Raw genomic sequence first — 22,933 nt, 5'->3', positions numbered from 1 at the left:
GTAGGGGGAACAACACACACTGGGCACCTGTAGAGGGGCAGGGGGAGAGCATCAGGAAGAATAGCTAATGGATGCTTGGCTTAATACCTGTGTGATGGGATTATCTGTGCAGTAAACCACTATGGCACACATTTACTTATGTAACAAACCTCCACATCCTGCACAGGTACCCTGGAACTGAAAATAATAGTTGAAGGAAAAAAAAAGTTTATAATTTAATATTCAAAGAAAACCCCAAAACCCTTTATTTCTTGAGTTTTCAATCTTACTTTTTAGTAAGATCAAAGAATACCCGATAAAACTTGCTAATGTTGCAATCTGGAATAGATTATGAGCAACCCTGTAAATTATTTAAGACACATGCTCCTTCCCAGAAATAGGCACTGAGCAGCATGCTAAAAGGACACTCTAGCAATTCTTACTGTATCTAACTTTAGTTCTGAGCCACTCTGCTAGAACCATTTTTTGTTCTTTTTTTCCTGTCTATTTTTTTTTTGGAGATAGAGCCTCACTTTGTCACCTAGGCTGCAAGCAGTGGGATGACCCTAGCTCACCACAGGCTCAAACTACTGGGCTAAAGGGATCCTCCCAAGTGGCTGGGACTACAGGTGCAAACCACCATGACCACATAATTTTTAAATTTTCTTTAGAGATGGAGTCTCACTATGTTGCCCAGGCTGGTCTTGAACTCCTGGGCTCAAGCGATTCTCCTACCTCGGCCTCCTAAGTAGTTGAGATTACAGGCATGAGCCACCATGCCCAGCTGCAATACAGTTTATAAATATTTACTTAAAAGGGGAATGATCAAAAGTGTCCATTTTTAATTATTAAAAATAATATAAAATTATTGCTCATCCCTATCAAATAAACAAAATGTTTACAACCCTGTGATCAATTGTATTACGTATAGTTCCAGGAGGAAAACATTGCAGCTTTTTTCAAACAATCAATGTGTATTATTGAATTTCTTAAGTCCTGTGTAGAACATACATAAGTAGAAAACATATTCTCTACTCAGAAAGAACTTAGAGTCTAGCTTATGAGATGGCTAGGAACACACAGAGACATTTACACATACTCAATGTAAGGTGACAGTGAGTGAAACAGATAATAAGTATTATTTTATTTTAATAAGGACAGATATTACCAGTGCCCAGTGTAGTCAGTAAGGTTCTTATGGGAAAGATAGAAATTTATGTATGTAGAGATATATGAAGAGACCCCCTTCCTAGGTTCCGTACAAGTTGAGAAATGAAATAAATAGTGAAGATGAAGGACAAAATATTACCTTCCTTCCTAATAGACAACACATTGTTGGGCATTTTTTTAAGTCTTAGCCAAGATGGGCTTCTAATAATGAATTCCTGAGAATCACGTTATAGCTGGTTGCATTGACTAGGGCAGGAAGCTTCCTAGAAGGAGGGTAGTGCTGAGCCATGTATTCTCTGTTTTTCTTTCCATACTTTCATATTAGATAATTTTACTCCTCAGGGATGGGGTGAAGGGGTGAGAGAGGCTCAGGGCAAAGAAATTGAGCTTCCTTCCAGTTGGGAATCATCAGGAGTGGGGAAGAAGTGTTCTTAAGTTTACATTCTGGTTCCAGAACAACGTGCAGATTTAAGTATAGATAAATAACACAAGAGGGTATTTTAGGCATGGAAAACAAGTGTGGAGTGTGAAGGTTATATTCAGACTGCACTACAGCATGGTGTTAACACGAGTAATAGAATTAATGATATGGGAAGAAAAGAAGGGTAGAGCAAGGTGAAGTTTATCTTACCCTGTTATATATAGAGGAGCTGTCATTTTATAACCAGACCCTTAGAAAATTTGTATATATTATATATGCTATACTAAAGCATTGGAGGAGAAAAGGGGCAGTAAGGGTGGCCTATCACACACCAGCCATTATTATATGTTGTGAAAGAGACTCTGGAATAACAACTACATTTTTTGAGGCAATAATGTTGTGTAAATCAAACTATTTAGTTAATATTTGTCGTATATAAATTATCTGTGGTTGGAGCATGGAGAAGGCGATCAGAAGTTTGCCTGGGATAAAAAGGTGGGTGGAAATTGATGCTCTTCTAAAGGACATTCTCTAGAGGATGATACTTGTGGAATCATAGAAATGTCCACCCAGTTTTGATCCATTATTCCAGGTTTCCTTTCCCCATTCCAGAAATTTAGATAATAAATGAAATTCTTAGAAAAATTCACTTGTAAGCGAGACCATCAGAAATTGTACACAGCTCCAAATAAGTCTCTCAAGTGGTCATCACAAAAACATTTGAGTTAAAAAAAAAATTTGAGTTTTTGAAATATGGCATGTTGTGTGTTGAAACAAAAACATCATTAGTAGGAACACAATTTGATTCCTTTGGGTCCAATTCATACTCTCTCAAGTCAAATTACTTTTTTTTTGGATTCAAAATAAGAAAGTTTTCTTTTAAAACTGAAGAAGTGTTTGAAACAATATTATTTATACTATAATCCTTTTTCATGGTGTGTCTATTGAAGCATGAAATATACTGGTGATATGGAAGAATCAAGAATATAGTGTAAGCACAGTTTCCCATTTTAAATAATACTAATCATTTTCCATATGCTCTTTGTAGAGTTAGCAATTATAATAAGAGGAAATATTATTTTAATGAAAAGATTCTGTATATGAATAATTTTCTCTTTATTACTTGCAAACTAAAACGAAGTAACTTGGTAGCAGAGGAATTATGTGAGTCCTGTCTACTGTAATCCTTGGCTGATTTTGTCAGTCTATTTTCCTTTTAAGTGTGTGTGTGTGTATGTATGTAGCATAATATATATACAGAGCACCAAACACCAGCTCAATGAATTTAGTCATTGCACCTGGCAAAGACTAGAGCACATCAGTACCCTGGAAGCCCTCTTTGTGTCCCCTCTCAACCACTATTTCCTTTATCCTCTCCAAGATTAACCCGTATCCTGAATTAAATGCTGTTGTTTAGTTTCACCAGTGTTTAACATAATAAACATTAGGTACATATGTACAAAATATGTTTTTTTTGTGTTGGATTTCTTTTATTCAGCATGATTTTTGTAATATATATTCAAGTTACTTCCTGTAAATATAGTTTGTTCATTTACTATTGCATATATTTACCCTTCTACTTGTTTGTAATTGGAGTTGTTATTACAAATAATGGTGATATAAAATTCTAGTACCTGTCTTTTGACTCATATTGCATGTGCATTTCTGTTAGATACACATATAGTTAGATCGATTGATAGACAGATAGATAGATATGCTCATGTTTTGTGGATATTGCTAACTCATTTTCCAAAGTGGATGTACCCCATTCACATTTCAACAGCCGGGTATAAAAGTTGCTGTTTCTCCACATTTTCACCAATCTTTAGTATTGTTTTTCTTTTTAATTTTATCAATTTTTGTGAGTATAATATTAACTTTTTGTAGTTTTAATTTTCTTTTCCCTGATAACTAATGAAGTCAAGCCACTTTTCATATGTTTGTTGGCAATTTAGATAGCCTCTTTTGTGAAATATCATTTTCTTTCACTCATATTTTAAAAGTCTTTACTTTATTGATTTATAAAAGTGCTTCATATATTCTGAATATAAACTCTTTGTCAGTTTGTAGTCAGTATCCTTTTCCACTCTTGTGGGTTGAATTTTCATTGTTTTAAAGATGAGATCTTTTAGTATTCTCACCACAAACACACTGTATATGAGGTGATGGATGTATTAAGTAACTTGATTGTGGTAATCATTTCACAACATATATGTATATCAAAACATCACATTGTTTACCTTGAATATATACAATTTTTATTTTGTCATTATATCTCAATAAAGTGAAAAAGAAAGATCTTTAGATGAACAGAAATTCTTACTTTTAATGTAAACCAATTTATTGGTCTTTTTATAATGTTTTGTGTTTTTTGTGTGCTAAAAAATTGTTTTCAACCTGAACATCCTGAAGATATTCTCCTGTATTATATTCTAGAAGGTTTGTTGAACAGGTTATATCTGCAATTCACCTTAGATGATATGGGTTAAATTTCATGTTTTTCCCCATCTATGGATAGTCAATTGACTCAGTACCATTTGCTGAAGTTCCACCTCCCATTGTTCTGTAATGCCTTATTTATTTGAAATCAAGTATCCATGTATGTGTGATATGTATTTGAGCTTCCTACTCGGTTCAATTTGTTTGAACCTCTTTATCGATTTGTTTGAACCGAGTAGGAAGCTCCAATCATCAAGACTACACTATCTTAATTAGTGTTGAATCGTAATACATTCTAACGACTGGTAGATCAAGTTCTCTCAGCTTGTTCTTTCTTAATAGTGTCTCAGCTATTCTTGGCCTTTAAATCAGCATACATGTTGCCCACACATGTACACACACAACGTGACAGAATTTTTATTGGGATTATTTGACCCTATACTATAGATCAATCTGAGGAAAAATGATACTTTTACAATATTGAGTCTTTTAATTCATAGAATATTCCATGTGTTTGAATCTTTAATCTTTCAATAATGTTTTATTGTTTTCTAGAGAGATATTTTATGTGACTTTTGTAGATTTATTCCTAGGAATTTGATAATTTTGATGCTATTATAAATAGTGCTTTTACAAATTTGTTTTGATAAGTGGAAATAAAATTTATTTTTGTGTCTTGACTTTGTATTGGCAATCTTTAACTTATTGTTTAATTAGAATAATTTAAATTTTTACATCTGTAAATAAAGGCTATGTTGTTCCTTCTTTTTCTTTTCTCGTGTCTTTTATTTATTTTATTTTCTTATTGTACTCGCTAGGCCCCGCAGTAAGGTATTAAATAGAAATCTGAGATGTCGTATTAAGCAGTCATTCTTGTTTCTGATCACAATGTGAAAATTTTCAGGATTTCATGATTTTGTGTGATGTTTGCTTAGGTATTTTGGAGAAATCCTTAATCAAATTAATGCTATTTCCTAGTTTACCAAATATCTGTCTGCTTGTTAATCATGAACGAATATCGAGTATACAAAACTTTCCTTGCATCTACTGAAATTACCACGTTTCCCTTTATTATTATGTTGAATTATATTGGTTGATATTTGAATGTTAAATCAACTATCGATCCTGGAATAAATCCAGCTTTGTTATGGGCAGTATCCTCTTGTGGGAATCACTTAATTTTGTTTGCTAATAATTTGCTGAGGAATTTTTTAATCTATGTGTATCACAGGATTTTTGCATTATGAGTGAGATTGACCTGTGATATTCCTTTTTTTGTATTTTTCTTGTCACATTTTTGTATTGAGATCAGTTTGGCCTCAAAAAATAAAAAACGTTTTAAATTTTTTTCTATTTTCTGGAAAAATTTGTGTGAGATTAGAATAATTTCTTAAATTATTTGTAAAATTCACTGATGAAGACATAGATTGAATTGATATATCTATATAGAAAACTATTTAGATTTTTGTACATCTTCTTGTGTAAGTTTTGGAATTTATATTTTTCTGAGAGTTTATCCATTTCCTATACATTTTCAAAATTATTGGCATAAATTTATTTATATTATCATTTTATGATCTTTATAATGTCTGTAGAATATGTAGTGTTAGACTCCTCATCGTTCCTGATATTGGTTATTTGTGACTTCTCTTTCTTCCTCTTTATCAATCTCATCAAAACCTTATCCATTCTTTTGGTCTTTTCTAAGAACAAACTTGTGGGTTTATTGATCCCTTCTGTTGCATATATTTATTTTATTGTATTAATTTCTGCTTATTATAATTATTAGTTTATATTGAAGAGGTACATGTGTAGGTTTGTTACATAGGTATATTGCATGATGCTGAGGTTGGGGCTCCTAGTGATTCCGTCACCCAGGACATAAACATAATACTCAATAGGTGGTTCTTCAACCCTTGCATTCCTCCCTCCTTCCCCGCGTTTGGAATCCAGTGTTTATTGTTACTATCTTCGTGTTCATGTGAATCCAGTGTTTAGCTCCCACTTCTAAGTGAGAACATGCAGTATTTGGTTTTCTATCTCTGCCTTAATTTGCTTAGGGTAATGGCTTCCAGCTGCATCCATGTTGCTGAAAAGTACATGGTTTGGTTATTTTTTATGGCTGCACGCTCTTCATTATTTTCTTCTATTTTCTTTGGGCTTAACTTGCCTTATTTTTCTAACATTTTGAAATGGATACTTAGATTAATGATTTTTAGCATTCTTTTCTAAAATATATACTTAAAGGCTGTAAAGTTTCCTCCAAGTGCAGCTCTAGTTTATCTTATATGTTTTGACACTTAATTATTCATAATTATTCAGTTACAATATTTTCTAATTTCTATAAGAATGGCTTTTTTTGACCCACAGTTTATTTAGAAGCATGTTGCTTAATTTTCTCCTTAAATATATAGAGATTGTCAAGGTATCCTTTTATCATTGATTTACAGAATAATTGCTCTGTGGTCAGGGAACATTTTTTGAAATTTGTTGAAACTTGCTTTAATATCCTAGCATATGCTCAATTTTTATTAATGTTTCATGAAAATAGTATTTACCCTTGAGTTTTGGGGTGCAGTGTTCTATGTATGTCAAGTAATTAGGTTTTTTAGTGTATCATCCAATATTTTAATACTACTGATTTTTGTGTCTGCTTGGTCTATCGGTTAATAAGAAAGTTGTATGAAACTCTTCCATATGATTGTGGATATGTCTGCTTTTCCTTATAATTCTGTCAATTGTCTCTTTATATGTTTTGAGGCCATATTTGTAAGTACATACATATTTAGAATTATTGTATCTTTCTGGCAGATCAAACCAGAAATTATGAAGTATTTATGAATTATACTTATGAAGTATGCTTATTTTAAAGTGTACTTTTTAAAATCTATAGTCGTGTTTTCTGCTATAAAATCTACTTTGTCTGATTTAATAAAACTATACTAGTTTCTTTTGATTAATGTTTGAATGCTATGTTTTTTTCCATTCTTTTATTTGCTACCCTTTTGCATTCCTGTATTTATTATATGTTTTCTGTAAACAAAATATAATTAGGTTTTGTTTTTTACTCAGTCTGACTCTGATGAGACAAAAATTGATATGGCTTATTTGGAAGACACTGCCTCCCAAACCAATACAAGTAAACATCTAGGTGACAGAAAACTTTAGAAAGATAGTTTGAGGCCAGATTTTGGAGAGTCTTTTAGTATCAAAGTAAAAATTTCTGTTTGTATCTTCTAAGTTCCAGGGAACCATTGAAGGATTTTTATTTTTTTATTGTTATTATTTTCATTAAAGGGTTTTAAACAGGTGAACAATACGTCTTTTAAGAAGGTTAAGTCAACAAGATTCAAATGGAGCAGCAAGCACTAGAGACAATAAAGGTAGGGACTGAAATTTTTTTAATAAGGTAGCACTTAGGACAATAGTACCTGATACATAGTAAGCTTGCAATAAAATATTTGATAACGAAAGGAAAAATCCATGTGTGATGTGATGACCAGCCAACCCAAACAGGGGTGTGGCAGTGGAAGTGGCAAGGAATGACTGGATATATACAATACAATAGACAGAACTCATTGACTGCTTATGTGTAAGTGAGCAGAAATTTCAAGTTTATGTTAAAGTTAATTAACAGATATGAATATCATGCTAAGATATTTATATAGGTGTCTATTACATGGGAGCCTCAGAAGAATAAGTAATGGAACAGTGGTGAATATATTGATCATTAATCTATAAGGCATTACAAATATATATAAGAAAACATGTAAAGATGAATATATCCTATTTCTTTACCACTGCCACCCCTAACTTTAAAACTATCACGTGAGCTTTGGTGTGTAGAGCAACATCCTCTAGATGCTATATAGGGTAGTAACTTGCTCTACATCTGTGTTTTTGTAGGCCCTTTTGATGAAAGAGCATCAGTTTACACATTTCTGAGAGGAGGTGTTTTCCTGCAGTAGCTATAATGTGCATTTACAACTTTATATTTATTATTACACGGTGCCAATGCAAGCCAGTGGCAAATAATTCAATGTTTTCTATTTCTGATTTTGCCTTGATCGTCCCCAAAAGTGCAGTTATTAATCCTTCTCTTAACAGTGGCTCTCCATTTTTTATTTTTATGTATATTAAGGAATTCAGAATTTGTAGTAGTTATCAAATTTTTAGATTTTAGACTCATTAGTGAAAATATGTGATAATTCTTTTTGTCATAATTATTTAGTAATCTCTGTAAGACACTTTCATTATGTGAATTTCTTGGGTATTTCTATGGGTTTTTCCACCCAGTGTGGATTGTTTTCTCTTTTGTTTTAAACCTTGCATTGTGAGCTTATCTTCAGCAGGGCTTTGTCTGTAAAACTCCTGTGCAGCCTGGGTTAAGAATTGTCTTTCAGAATAGTTTTGGGTTTACTTCTGCATGTACTCTATAGAGATCCCTGGCTTGGGACCTATTTCTTTGTAATTTCTTGACTTGTGGCTTTCTAGGCCACATTTGAGATAATTTCAATCCTGTATGAGTTCAGGCTCATATTATGGATTCTCAAGAGATTTCTTTTCCCCACCTAGAGCCCAAGCATAGGAGAACCAGTTTCACTATTGTCTATTGTCTTCTTTTGCTGGTGGCCAGAGAGTTTAGCTCTTCGAGTTTTATACAGAGATCTTAGTTTCAGTATGCCACATTGCAAGAGTTAAGTTCTCATCTCCTATGTTTTTTCTTTTTCGCATTCCCTGAAAAATCAAACTCCTAGATGACAACTCCTACTCACCACCCACCATCGAGGCAAACACAGGATAGACTACTCATGTGCCAGTCCGGTTTTCAGTTGCTTCATTATTCCTGGCATCTGGATATTTTTCTTTTATATGAGCTCAGCTAAGCATTATAAGTTCATGTATTTTTTCCCAGCATTTCCAGTTTATCTAGCAGGAGAGTTTTTATGTATAGTTTTCCATATTACTGAAACTCAAATCTGGAATTCTTTCCACATCTGTAAAGTCTTTTTTCACATGTTTCTAAATATCCTTGACTTGATTTTTTTTTTAAAGAACATTACATTTCACAGTTGTTGTGGCCTTAAAATGGTATTTCCCAGCTTTTGGATTTAATTTAAGAAGTAGGACCTAATTCTAATATCATTAAACCTTGCCACTTCATAAATTCTACTCAAAGGCACAAAGGGAATAATTAACTCTGAAGATTGATAGAAGACTGGCTGTTTTAACTTGGCCTGAGGAAGTAACCCTGAAGAATGCACCCCATGTGAATAAATAACAACAAATTCAGTGTGATTACCTTGAGTTCTATGAAACAGGGGAATTGAGAAATGAGAACACAGGGGGGTTTCAATTACATTTGTAATGTTTCATTTCTTAAGCCGGTAGTATATACCCAGGGGTTCATTATATGCTCTACCATTTTTAAAAATTTGAAATATTTGATAATAAAAATAATTGTTAAAGAAATTATCACCATAATGCAAACAGTACCACATCTTTAATTTCATATAACATAAGATATACAGGGCATTTGGCATTTGTCATGTGTGCTTGTCAAGTGAATAGATAATTTTTCATCCCAAAGAGGTCAGAGAGTAAGTTGTTCTTTCAGCAACTGTTAAGATTTAGTTATCCCCATACTAGACTCTATTTTCTCCCATGCCTGTTGAAAATATCACACGACTGACAACAAGATCCAGTCTATCCAGTGAGTATGCTATTTCCAACTTGGGAAGTAATTCCAGCATTATCTGGAATAGTAATAGGTCGAATTTGAATCGTATTCTTTGCTAAAAAGGTCCTTTTAAGTGTTTTTGCAATAAAGTTATCTGCTGATTTTATTTTTTTGTTCATGTGAATTACAAGTGTTGTTATTTGGTGATCTTGTTCACTTACATCTTTTAATACTAAAATATGAAAAAGGAAGAAAAGATTGCCATTTAGAGGGACCCAGGTCCCTTTGAATGTCTACTTAGGCCTGACACCCTGCTTGATTCCTTGCATAAACTGTTTCTCATCCTCACAACATTAAAAATAGTTAACATTTATTGAGCACTTTCTTTGTGCCAGTCACATGATATTCTTTATGTAATATTTAATTCCTACAACATTCCTACAAAATAGGTCTTATTATCTCTCTTTCAGATTGGAGAAAACAGGTTAGATGAATTCGACTAAGTAATAGAACTACTAAATAGAATATTTATCTTTGAGTAACTCTGAAATAACTCCCCCTATATACGTATGCATGTATGTACGTGTGTGTGTTAGACTATCTTTCTATCATCTCTTCTACATAATATTGTCTAGTATTGAATACCTCATAGCAATAATTTGACATCACTTGGGCATCAGAAAGATTCATGTCACTGTTACAATATGTAGGTAGGATGTAGCTGCTTCTTATTTACAAACAGTAGCTAAGACAAAAATACAAGGAATGGATGAGCAGTCGAAAGAAAGCTGGGTGATTAGGACAGAGGAGTGGTTGGAGGGCAGAATGCTATAAGAAATCAGCTGCCTGAGGCTAGGTGGTAGAATACTTATTGATGTTGATGGTATGTGTGGATAAGTTAGGTATGTAGCCTCTGGTTTTATGTTTTCTGCCATACCAAAGACAAAAGGACAATGTTGTCCTGGGATCCTCACCTTTGACTTAATCAAATAAAATCTTCTCTCTTCACTTCACTTGTTAGGGAAGAGGGGTGATGCAGGAAGGAGACAAAAAATTAAAAAATGAAAAGAAGGCCAGGCTATATTGTTTCCTATTTATTTGGCAGATAAGCTCATTGCTTTTCAGAAAAAAGAGGAAGGAAGGATGGAGGGAGAGATAAAAGGATGGAGAGGTGGAGAGGAGGAGATTGATTTAATACGGAGAAAAGTATTAAATTGTATTTCTATCTGTGACTTCTTAGTGAATATTAAGACATTTTGTGACTTTACAACTTTGTTTAGAAAATATTAATGTGATTTAATCTAAACTGAGCCGTGTAAAGCATGATGTGTCTCTTTTTCCCCCGTCCTTCTTAGAGAAATTCATGTATCTCCAAACTTCATCTTGAACTATTGAATTTACTTCATACTGAGGCTTGTGTTTAATTATTTTGGCCTTGTGTAAGTAATTTTGGCTCTGAGGCACTTAGACAATTAGGGGTCCTTCATTGGATTAGCAAAAATTATAAATGAATTAGTATAATCTCAATTAAAATAATATTTCATCTATCCAATTTACCATTGCTGTTTACATGTGGTCTAATCTAAGTCCTACTCTGATAACACCCTTAATAATAAAATTGACTCATAAGACTCAGAGGCATGAGTGTGAGCAGATGTTTTGTTTTGCCTTCAGAATTTCACAGGTGTCCAAAAACATTGTAAAGATGCAAAAAGGGGCCAATCTAAGGACAAATGCCCTGGGGTGGCCAATAAATAACTCTGCTTGTATGAATATTTTGCTGATTTGTAGTGTAAAAATCAGCTATTAAATTTAAATTGGTTCTTGTGGAAAATTGTGAATCCCTCTTCTACAGACTTTCTTAGAAAGATTTAAGTATTTTTAGAGTTCTCCCTGATGCCAGATTTTGAGCTTTCTGTTGTCTTATTCCTTGGGTAGCTGCTGTCTTGCTACCCCTACCCCTTATGTTTATGATAAGAACTAGAAAATTGTATTAAGAATCTTTTAGAAGACCTTTTGAAAGATTTTAATAAAAATTTCTTTTAAAAATATATTTCATTTTTATACACATAAAATGAAAGTAAATTATTCAAATATTTTGTAAAATATTTTATTGTTTACGAAGAACATCCATGCCCATTTTTTTGCAAATTCTTAAAGCAACCCTGTCAGGTAAGTAAAGCAGGTGTGTCACCCCCACAGGACAGACGAAACTGAAACCACAAGTAGTAAATGACTCAGGTCTTCTGACTTCTGAACTAGAGTTATTTTCATGTTTCATCTTGTTCCTTGACCAAATGGCAATGAAAGGATCCAATTTTTATATGGATGCTTGGGTTTTTGTATCTGATACTGCCTTTTTGAAACTTTATGGAATCATTAGGCCTATAACTGTTAATGGTTGATAAATTCTATCTTAGTTAACTAACTTTGATTCTTCTCGCCCTGTGTTCTGTATCTCAGAAGTGAAGAATCAAGTGAGAATGGAGGAGGTGAAGCTCTTATCACTAAAAAAATGTTTAAGTTACTGCTGCAGATGGTAAGCATGTAATAAATGGCAGCTTTAAGGACTATTTCAACATGGTATGGGAGTAGATTCTTATTTCAGGGTTATAAGATTTAATTAAACACCCTCTTCATTAATGGGAGCTTTGTGGGGCTGCACACACAAGTCATTTCTTCCTAGGACTTTAGTGCACTGTATATGCTGTGTCATTCATTCCTCAAGAGCAGTGTTAGCTCCAAGTAGGCAACTGTGATGCCTAAATGTTGAAAACTCTAACACCACTGTATTTATTTTTATGAGAATTAGGTCAAAATTAGCCTAAGCAGAGACACCAAATAACTTAGGATCATGAGCAAAATGGGAAATAAAAGGTGTTTTATACTGAATCTTTACAGATGGATTTGGCAAAGAACAGTTAATTAACCATGAGCCCAATTGGGGATACATTTTTAATGGTTTGCAGGTAGTCTAGAGTAAAAGCTAAATAAAAAATTCCAGCTCAAACTGCTCTTCTAAAATGAGATAAGAACTATAGCAGTGAATTAAAATAACCTGTGAATGTTTCTAACCAATATAAAAATACCAGTTATGAAATATTTCTTTTACTCTTTGCCAATTCTTTAATAGTCCATTAGGTATTTCTAAAGGGTGGAGTATTTGAAATGAGAATTTGGGCTCAGGAGGCTGAAGGGCTAGAATCTTGAATAAACTGACTGAGGCTAGATAGAACAGGATGTGAAAGGGGACTTTTTTAGTGGTGGATTTGCCTTCAAACTGGGCATGTGTTGCATTTGGATAAGTGCTTGAAAATTCCAGGAATCACTGAAAAAGGAACTTAAAGAAATTAGAAAATTACTGGTTTAATTCTGTGCTACTGCATTAGAGCTGTCTGCTTTTTTAATTTATTTATTTTTTTTACTTTAAGTTCAGGGATACATGTGCAGATATGCAGGTTGGTTACATAGGTATACATGTGCCGTGGTGGTTTGCTGCACCTATCAACCTGTCATCTAGGTTTTAAGCCCTGCATGCATTCGATATTTTTCCTAATGCTCTCCCTCCCCTTGCTGCCTACCCCCTAACAGGCCCCAGAGTGTGATGTTCCCCTCCCTGTGTCCATGTATTCTCATTGTTCAACTCCCACTTATGAGTGAGAACATGTGGTGCTTGGTTTTCTGTTCTTGTGTTAGTTTGCTGAGAATGATAGTTTCCAGCTTCATCCATGTCCCTGCAAAGGACATGAACTCATCCTTTTATATGGCTGCATAGTATTCCATGGTGTATATGTTCCACATTTTCTTTATCCAGTCTATCATTGGTGGGCATTTGGGTTGGTTCCAAGTCTTTGCTCTTATAAGTAGTGCTGCAATAAACGTATGTGTTCACATGTCTTTATAGTAGAATGATTTATAATCCTTTGGGTATATACCCAGTAATGGGATTGCTGGGTCAAATGGTATTTCTGGTTCTAGATCCTTGAGGAATAACCACACTGTCTTCCACAATGGTTGAACTAATTTACACTCCCACCAACAGTGTAAAAGCATTCCTATTTCTCCACACCCTTGCCAGCATCTGTTGTTTCCTGACTTTTTAATGATCACCATTCTAACTGGCATGAGATGATATCTCATTGTGATTTTGATTTGCATTTCTCTAATGACCAGTGCTGATGAGCTTTATTTCGTATGTTTGTTGGCTGCATAAATGTCTTCTTTTGAGAAGTGTCTGTTCATATCCTTCACCCACTTTTTGATGTTTTTCTTACAAATTTGTTTAAGTTCCTTGTAGATTCTGGGTATTAGACCTTTGTCAGATGGATAGATTGCAAACATTTTCTCCCATTCTGTAGGTTGCCTGTTCACTCTGATGATAGTTTCTTTTGCTGTGCAGAAGCTCTTTAGTTTAATTAGACCCCATTTGTCAATTTTGGCTTTTGTTGCAATTGCTTTTGGTGTTTTAGTCATGAAGTCTTTGCCCATGCCTATGTCCTGAATGATATTACCTAGATTTTCTTCTAGGGATTTTATGGTTTTAGGTTTTACATAAGTCTTTAATCCATCTTGAGTTAATTTTTGTATAAGGTGTAAGGAAGGGATCCAGTTTCAGCTTTCTGCATATGGCTATCCAGTTTTTCCATCATTGTTTATTAAATAGGGGATCCTTTCCCCATTGCTTGTTTTTGTCAGGTTTGTTGAAGATCAGATGGTTGTATATATGTGATATTATTTCTGAGGTCTCTGTTCTGTTCCATTGGTCTATGTATCTGTTTTGGTATTAGTATTATGCTGTTTTTGTTACTGTAGCCTTGTAGTATAGTTTGAAGTCAGGCAGTGTGAAGCCTCCAGCTTTGTTCTTTTTGCTTAGGAGTTTCTTGGATTTACGAATAGGGCTGTCTACTTTATGAAGAAGGTATTCAATTGCTTCTACATGACTTAGCTGAGCTCTTCTGTCTTTTTATCCTCATGACACCATTATTATAAAACTGATTTTATTTTATACTACCTCTCCTTTGCCTGACCCAGAAATTATTGGTTGAATGTGTTGTTCTTTACACCACTGATCATAGGAAAAGCCAGAAAGAAAATCTAACCTTTACATTGTCTTTCATTTTAGCCTAATATGCCAATGTTTAATGAATTTAATCTTTCTGTTAGTTGCACTAAAAATGCTGGTAATTACATGTTCAGTACTTAATGACATGTCCAACAATGAAGCTGAATATAGTTTTATTCTTTTAGTAGCTTTATTAAGGTTTAACAAAATTATATATACTTATGCTGTATAATGTGATGTTTTGATGTGTATACATTGTGAAAGAATTAAGTCAAGCAAATTAGTATATTCATCAGCCCACATACATTTTATTTTTTGTGGTGATAACATTTAAGATCTAGTCTCCTTGCGGTTCTCAAGTATACAATATTATTATTAACTATACTCACCATGCTGTATAATGAATGTCCAGAACACATTCCTCCTGTTTTACTAAAACTTTGTATCTTTTGACCAGCATCTTCTCATTCCCCAACCCACCCTCAGCTTCTGGTAACCACCAGTCTGCTCTGCTTCTGAGTTCAACTTATAAAAATTCTATGTATATGTGAGTTCAGTAGTATTTGTCTTTCTGTGCCTGGCTTATTTCACTTTACATAGTGTCTTCCAAGTTCATCCACGTTATCACAAATGACAAGATTTCTTGCTTTTTAACAGCTGAGTAGTATTCCATTGTGTATGTGTAAATATATGTGTGCTTGTGTGTGTGTGTATGCACACATTTAAAAAATTCATTCATCCATCAGTGGACACTTAGGTTGATTCTATAGTGTGACTATTATGAATGCTTCAGTGAATGTGGGAGTGCAGATCTCTCTTCAACGTACTGATTTTTTGTCCTTTGGATATATACCCAGATGTAAGATTGCTGAATGATATGGTAGTTCTATTTTTTAATTTTTGAGGAACCTCTACACCATTTTTCATAATGGCTATACTAGTTTATATTCCCACCAACAGTGTGCAAGGTTTCTATTTTCTCATCCTCACCAATACTTATCTTTTGTCTTTTTGATGAAAGCCATTCTAATGGGTGTGAAATGATATCTCATTGTGGTTTTAATTTGCATTTCCTTAATGATTAGTGATGTTGAGCATTTTTTTTTTCCCCACATACCTGTTGACCATTTGTATGTCTGCTTTTGAGGAGTGTCTATTCAGGTCCCTTGCCCATTTATAAAATTGGATTATTTGTTTTCTTGCTATTCATTCTCTACACTTTTACTCCTCCTTCATTTTATGTGTTTGATGTTATAATTTACTTGTTTCTTTTTAAGACAGTGTTTTGCTCTGTCACCCAGGCTGGAGTACAGTGGTGCAATCTTGGCTTACTGCAGCCTTGACCAACTTCCCAGGCTCAAGGGCTCCTCCCTCCTCAGCCTCCCAAGAAGCTGGGACTACAGGCATGCACCACCATGCCTGGCTGATTTATTATTATTTTAATTTTTATTTATTTATTTATTTTTTTTAGAGGCGAGTTCTCACTATATTGCCCAGGCTTATAACTTATATTTTTTGTGTTGTGTGTCCTTTAAGAAATTAATATAACTATGGTTATTTTTTAATAGTTTTCTCTTTTATCTTTACACTAGAAATATTTGATTTACACACCATTACAGTATTAATGTAGAACTTTGTTCCTTAGTTCAGCTAAAACCAGGTTCTTGTCACATGAACAGGAAAGATTAGGAATAGGGAGACCTTGGAGGGTGAGGGGAATGAAATGTATTGGGTAAAAAGGAAAATGAAAAAAGAAAAAAACTCTCAGCAAAGCAAGAGGGAGTCCTTCTGACAGGCTCTCCACCTCACAGATTGATTCCAGGCCACACACACAGGCACTGAAGAGGCCAGGCTCTTCCCTCCTGGACACAGTGTGAACTTCTCATGGCAACCCACCTGCACACTTCATTCTCCCAGTGCACAGGTGGGTTGGAGATTCTCCAGGAACCCTCACCCTTATCTGCCTCCCACATCTATCATTCCTCCCTCTAAAGAAGTACATTTAACTGCCATTAAAATAAGGATAAGGATAAGGATGAAGACTGATCTTAACTGCTTCCTGCTGACAGGGGGCACTGTTTTGGGGAAAATGGCAGTCAGATCTCTGTCAGAGGCCTATCTGAGGGTCCCTGGCAAAAGGGGCCATTGTCCGAGGCTCTGGTTGCATGACGTTTGGAGTTTGATGGCCTGAAGGTGAAAAGAGACAAACTGGGTTATTAGAAAACATGTATCAAAACAAAACAAGGTGGAGGTGACGGCTCAAAAATCACAAGACCTTTTACCAGTTTGCACAGGGAAAAGGAGGACAAAAGCCCAACTGATAAAAAAAACTTTTACCCTTTTGCTGGCATGTCGGGCTTCCGGGTTCTCTTCCCCTAAGCCCAATCCTAAGGCAACCAGTTTAAGGTTTGGGAAATTAACTTTTCCCGGTTTGGAGGATGTATCCGAGGGGAGTGTCCCATAGTACAGAGACACAATTACCTATCAGTGAAGGGAGGACAGAGGAGGAAAAAGGAAAAAAGTTATTTTTTTCAAAGGCATGCCAGGGGTTCAGGATGCATTCAAAAAGAGTGCAGACTGAAGATGAATGTCTACTTATCTAGAAAGAGGAGAGAGAGGCATCCCAGGTTCCCTTCTCTTCCTAGAAAATACCTGGGGTACATGAGGGAGAGAAAGTGAGGCATCCTTCTTTCTTTCTTCCATTTTTATAACCCCCAGTCCCAGAGACTGCGAAAGAGTGCAACCCATGGGTGGCTTTCACCCATGTTAATGGGGGTGGGGTGGGGGGGGTGCGGACAGGGGATGGGAATATTCACTCTTACCCATCTATGTGCTCTTTCCCCTGCTGTCAGTAGCCTTTGAATTCCTTAGATCTAAAGGCCAGGCCAGGTGGCTCACTCCTGTAATCCCAGCACTTTGGGAGGTCGAGATGGGTGGATCACGAGGTCAGGAGTTCAAGACCAGCCTGGACAAGATGCTGAAACCCCATCTCTACCAAAAATACAAAAATTAGCTGGGCGTGGTGGCACAAGCCTGTAATCTCAGCTACTTGGGAGGCTGAGGCAAGAGAATTGCTTGAACCTGGGCAGCAGAGGTTGCAGTGAGCTGATATTGCACCACTGCACTCCAGCCCAGGCAACAGAGCAAGACTCTGTCTCAAAATAAGTAAATAAGTAATAAAAAATGAATTCCTTAGACCTCATTTATGCCATGGATACTAGCATGACCTTTATTCATGAAATGGGAAGCTGAAAAGAAATGAACAAAGCCTCCAAGAAATATGGGACTGTGTGAAAAGACCAAATCTACGTCTAATTGGTGTACCAGAAAGTGATGAGGAGAATGGAACCAAGTAGGAAAACACTCTTCAGGATATTATCCAGGAGAACTTCCCCAACCTAGCAAGGCAGGCCAACATCTAGATTCAGGAAATACAGAGAACACCACAAAGATACTCCTCGAGAAGAGCAACCCCAAGACACATAATTGTCACATTCACCAAGGTTGAAATGAAGGAAAAAATATTAAGGGCAGCCAGAGAGAAAGGTCGGGTTACCCACAAAGGGAAGCCCATCAGACTAACAGCAGATCTCTCAGCAGAAACCCTACAAGCCAGAAGAGAGTGGGGGCCAATATTCAACATTCTTAAAGAAAAGAATTTTCAACCAGAATTGCGTATCCAGCCAAACTAAGCTTCATAAGTGAAGGAGAAATAAAATCCTTTACAGACAAGCAAATGCTGAGAGATTTTGTTACCACCAGGCCTGCCTTACAAGAGCTCCTGAAGGAAGCACTAAACATGGAATGGAACGAACAGTACCAGCCACTGTAAAAACACGCCAAATTGTAAAGATCATCGACACTATAAAGAAACTGCAACTCATGGGCAAAATAACCAGCTAGCATCATAATGACAGGTTCAAATTCACACATAACAATATTAACCTTAAATGTAAATGGGCTAAATGCCCCAATTAAAAGACACAGACTGCCAAATTGAATAGAGTCAAGACTCATCGGTTTGCTGTATTCAGGAGACCCATCTCATGTGCAGAGACACACATAGGCTCAAAATAAAGGGATGGAGGAATATTTTCCAAGCAAATAGAAAGAAAAAAAAAAAAGCAATGGTTCCAATCCTAGTCCCTGATAAAACAGACTTTAAACCAACAAAGATCAAGAGAGACAAAGAAGGCCATGACATAATGGTAAAGGGATCAATTCAACAAGAAGAGCTAACTGTCCTAAATATATATGCACCCAATACAGGAGCACCCAGATTCATAAAGCAAGTTCTTAGAGACCTACAAAGAGACTTAGTCACCCACACAATAATAGTGGGAGACTTTAACACCCCACTGTCAATATTAGAGCAATGAGACAGAAAATTAACAAGGATATCCAGAGCTTGAACTCAGCTCTGGATCAAGAAGACTTAATAGACATCTACAGAACTCTCCACCCGAAATCAACAGAATATACATTCTTCTCAACACCACATCTCACTTATTCTAAAATTGACCACATAATTGGAAGTAAAACACTCCTCAGCAAATGCAAAACAACAAACAAACAAACAAACAAAAAAACAGAAATCATAATAAACAGTCTCTCAAACCACAGTGCAATCAAATTAGAACTCAGGATTAAGAAACTCACTCAAAACTGCACAACTACATGGAAACTGAACAACCTGCTCCTGAATGACTACTGGGTACATAACGAAATGAAGGCAGAAATGAAGATGTTCTTTGAAACCATTGCGAACAAAGACACAGCATACCAAAATCTCTGGGACACAGTTAAAGCTGTGTGTAGAGGGAAATTTATAGCACTAAATGCCCACAAGAGAAACCAGGAAGAATCTAAAATCGGCACCCTAAAATTACTATTAAAAGATCTAGAGAAGCAAAAGCAAACAAATTGAAAAGCTAGCAGAAGACATGAAATAACTAAGATCAGAGCAGAACTGAAGGAGATAGAGACATGAAAAACCCTTCAAAAAATCAATGAATCCAGGAACTGTTTTTTTTAAAACATCAGCAAAATAGACCACTAGCCAGACTAATAAAGAAGAAAAGAGAGAAGAATCGAATAGATGCAATAAAAAATGACAAAGGGGATATCACCACCGATCCCACAGAAATACAAACCACCATCAGAGAATACTATAAACACCTCTATGCAAATAAACTAGAAAATCTAAAAGAAATGGATAAATTCCTGGACACATACACCCTCCCAAGACTACAGCAAGAAGAATTTGAATCCCTGAATAGACCAATAACAACTTCTGAAATTAAGGCAGTAATTAAACTTACCATCCAAAAAAAGTCCAGGACCAGATGGATTCACAGCTGAATTCTACCAGAAGTACAAAGAGGAGCTGGTACCGTTCCTTCTGAAACTATTCCAAACAATAGAAGAAGAGGGAATCCTCCCTAATTCATTTTATGAGGCTAGCATCATCCTCATAACAAAACCTGTCTCAGACACAACAAAAAAAGAAAATTTCAGGCCAATATCCCTGTTGAACGTTGATGTGAAAATCCTCAATAAAATACTGGCAAACCAAATCTAGCAGCACATCAAAAAGCTTATTCACCACAATCAAGTTGGCTTCCTCCCTGGGATGCCAGGTGGTTCAACATACACAAATCAATAAATGTAATCCATCACCTAAACAGAACCAATGAGAAAACCACATGATTATCCCAATAGATGTAGAAAAGGACTTTGACAAAATTCAACAGCCCTCATGCTAAAAACTCTCAATGAACTAGGTACTGATGGAACATATCTCAAAATAATAACAGCTATTTATGACAAACCCACAGCTAGTATCATACTGAATGGGCAGAAACTGGAAGCATTCCCTTTGAAAACCGGCACAAGACAAAGATGCCCTCTCTCACCACTCCTATGCAACATAGTATTGGAACTTCTGGCCAGGGCAATGAGGCAAGAGAAAGAAATAAAGGTATTCAATTAGAAAGAGAGGAAGTCAAATTGTCTCTGTTTGCAGATGCCATGACTGTATATTTAGAAAACCCCATTGTCTCAGCCCAAAATCTCCTTTATCTGACAAGCAACTTCAGCAAACTCTCAGGATACAAAATCAATGTGCAAAAATCACAAGCATTCTTATACACCAATAACAGAAAAACAGAGAGCCAAATCATGAGTGAACAATTGCTACAAAGAGAGTAAAATACCTAGGAATACAACTTCCAAGGGACGTGAAGGACTTCTTCAAGGAGAGCTACAAACCACTGCTCAACAGAATAAGAAAGGACACAAACAAATGGAAAAACATTCCATGCTCATGGATAGGAAGAATCAATATCGTGAAAATGGCCATACTGCCCAAAGTAATTTACAGATTCAATGCCATCCCCATCAACCTACCAATGACTTTCTTCACAGAATTGGAAAAAACTACTTTAAATTTCCTATAAAACCAAACAAGAGCCCAGATAGTCAAGACAATCCTAAGCAAAAAGAACAAAGCTGGAGGTATCATGCTACCTGACTTCAAACTATACTACAAGGCTACTGTAAGAAAAACAGCATAATACTAATACCAAAACAGATGTATAGACCAATGGAACATAACAGAGGCCTCAGAAATAACACCACACATCTACAACCATCTGATCTTTGAGAAACCTGACAAAAACATGCAATGGGGAAAGGATTCCCTATTTAATAAATGATGTTGGGAAAACTGGCTAGCCATATGCAGAAAGCTGAAACTGGATTCCTTTCTTACACCTTATACAAAAATTAACTCAAGATAGATTAAAGACTTCAATGTAAACCCTAAAACCATAAAAACCCTTGAAGAAAACCTAGGCAGTACCATTCAGGACATTGGCATGCACAAAGACTTCATGACTAAAACACCAAAAGCAATGGCAGCAAAAGCCAAAATAGACAAATGGGGTCTAATTAAACTAAAGAGCTTCTGCACAGCAAAAGAAACCATCATGAGTGGACAGGCAACCTTAAGAATGGGAGAAAATGTTTGCAATCTATCCATCTGACAAAGGGCTAATATCCAGAATCTACAAAGACTTTAAACAAATTTACAAGAAAAATAACAAACAACCCCATCAAAAAGTGGGCGAAGGATATGAACAGACACTTCTCAAAAGAAGACATTTATGTGGCCAACAAACATATGAAAAAAAGCTCATGATCACCAGTCATTAGAGAAATGCCAATCAAAACCACACTGAGATACCATCTCATGCCAGTTAGAATGGCGATCATTTAAAAAGTCAGGAAACAACAGATGCTGGTGAGGGTGTGGAGAAATAGGAATGCTTTTACACTGTTGGTGGGAGTGTAAATTAGTTCAACCATTGTCAATGTGTCGATTCCTCAAAGATCTAGAACTGGAAATACCATTTGACCCAGCAATCCCATTACTGAGTATATACCCAAAGGATTATAAATCATTCTACTATAAAGACACATGCACAGGTATGTTTATTGTGGCACAGTTCACAATAGCAAAGACTTGGAATCAACCCAAATACCCATCAATGTTAGCCTGCATAAAGAAAATGTGGCACATATACACCATGGAACACTATGCAGTCATAAAAAAGGATGAGTTCATGTTCGTTGCAGGGTCATGGATAAAGCTGGAAACTATCATTTTCGGTAAAGTTACACAAGAAGAGAAAACCAGACACTGTATGTTCTCACTCATAAGTGGGAGTTGAACAATGAGAACACATGGACACACGGAGGGGAATATGATATACCAGGGCCTGCTGGGGGATGGGGAGCTAGGGTAGGGATAGCATTAGGATAAATACCTAATGCAGATGACGGGTTGATGGGTGCAGCAAACCACCATAGCATGTGCATACCTGTGTAACAAAGCTGCATGTTCTGCACATGTACCCCAGAACTTAAAGTATAATAATAATAAAAAAGAATATGGATTCTTATTGCACTGCTGCAAACAACTATATTACCATAAATTAAGAATATTCACAACTAGTTTCCAAATTCTGGAGAAGCCAGGCAGGAGAGAGAGGGAGAGAGACAAGTATGCTCCAAATTTTGTTCACAGGAGGATATCTTAATTTTTAAAGGCCATAAATAGCTCAAAATATGTTTCCTTGACTCTAAAAAACAAAGTAAGGATCAGCAAGTTCCAAACAAA

The 22,933-nt window shown here is 35.6% G+C and overlaps 1 protein-coding gene across 6 annotated transcripts in view; it reads left to right on the top strand.

Moving 5' to 3' along the window:
- ANAPC10 (anaphase promoting complex subunit 10) overlaps nucleotides 1-22,933 on the top strand; it is a 270,845-nt gene that overhangs the window by 120,419 nt on the left and 127,493 nt on the right. Inside the window, exon 5 of one of the 6 annotated variants that reach the window (XM_063809927.1) lies at nucleotides 12,153-12,261. The exons of 2 other annotated variants lie outside the window; for them this stretch is intronic. In XM_063809927.1, coding sequence (XP_063665997.1) covers nucleotides 12,153-12,158 — 6 coding nt within the window. In that variant the 3' untranslated portion in view covers nucleotides 12,159-12,261. Of the gene's footprint in view, nucleotides 1-7,306; nucleotides 10,730-12,152; nucleotides 12,262-22,933 lie in introns of those variants that run through there. 3 more of the 6 variants (XM_009448368.5, XM_054683409.2, XM_063809926.1) reach the window with 3 other exon arrangements.

The sequence above is a fragment of the Pan troglodytes genome, chromosome 3 (genome assembly GCF_028858775.2).
Source record: "Pan troglodytes isolate AG18354 chromosome 3, NHGRI_mPanTro3-v2.0_pri, whole genome shotgun sequence".
Taxonomy (NCBI): Eukaryota; Metazoa; Chordata; class Mammalia; order Primates; family Hominidae; genus Pan; species Pan troglodytes.
This window is presented reverse-complemented; position numbering and strand designations above follow the sequence as displayed.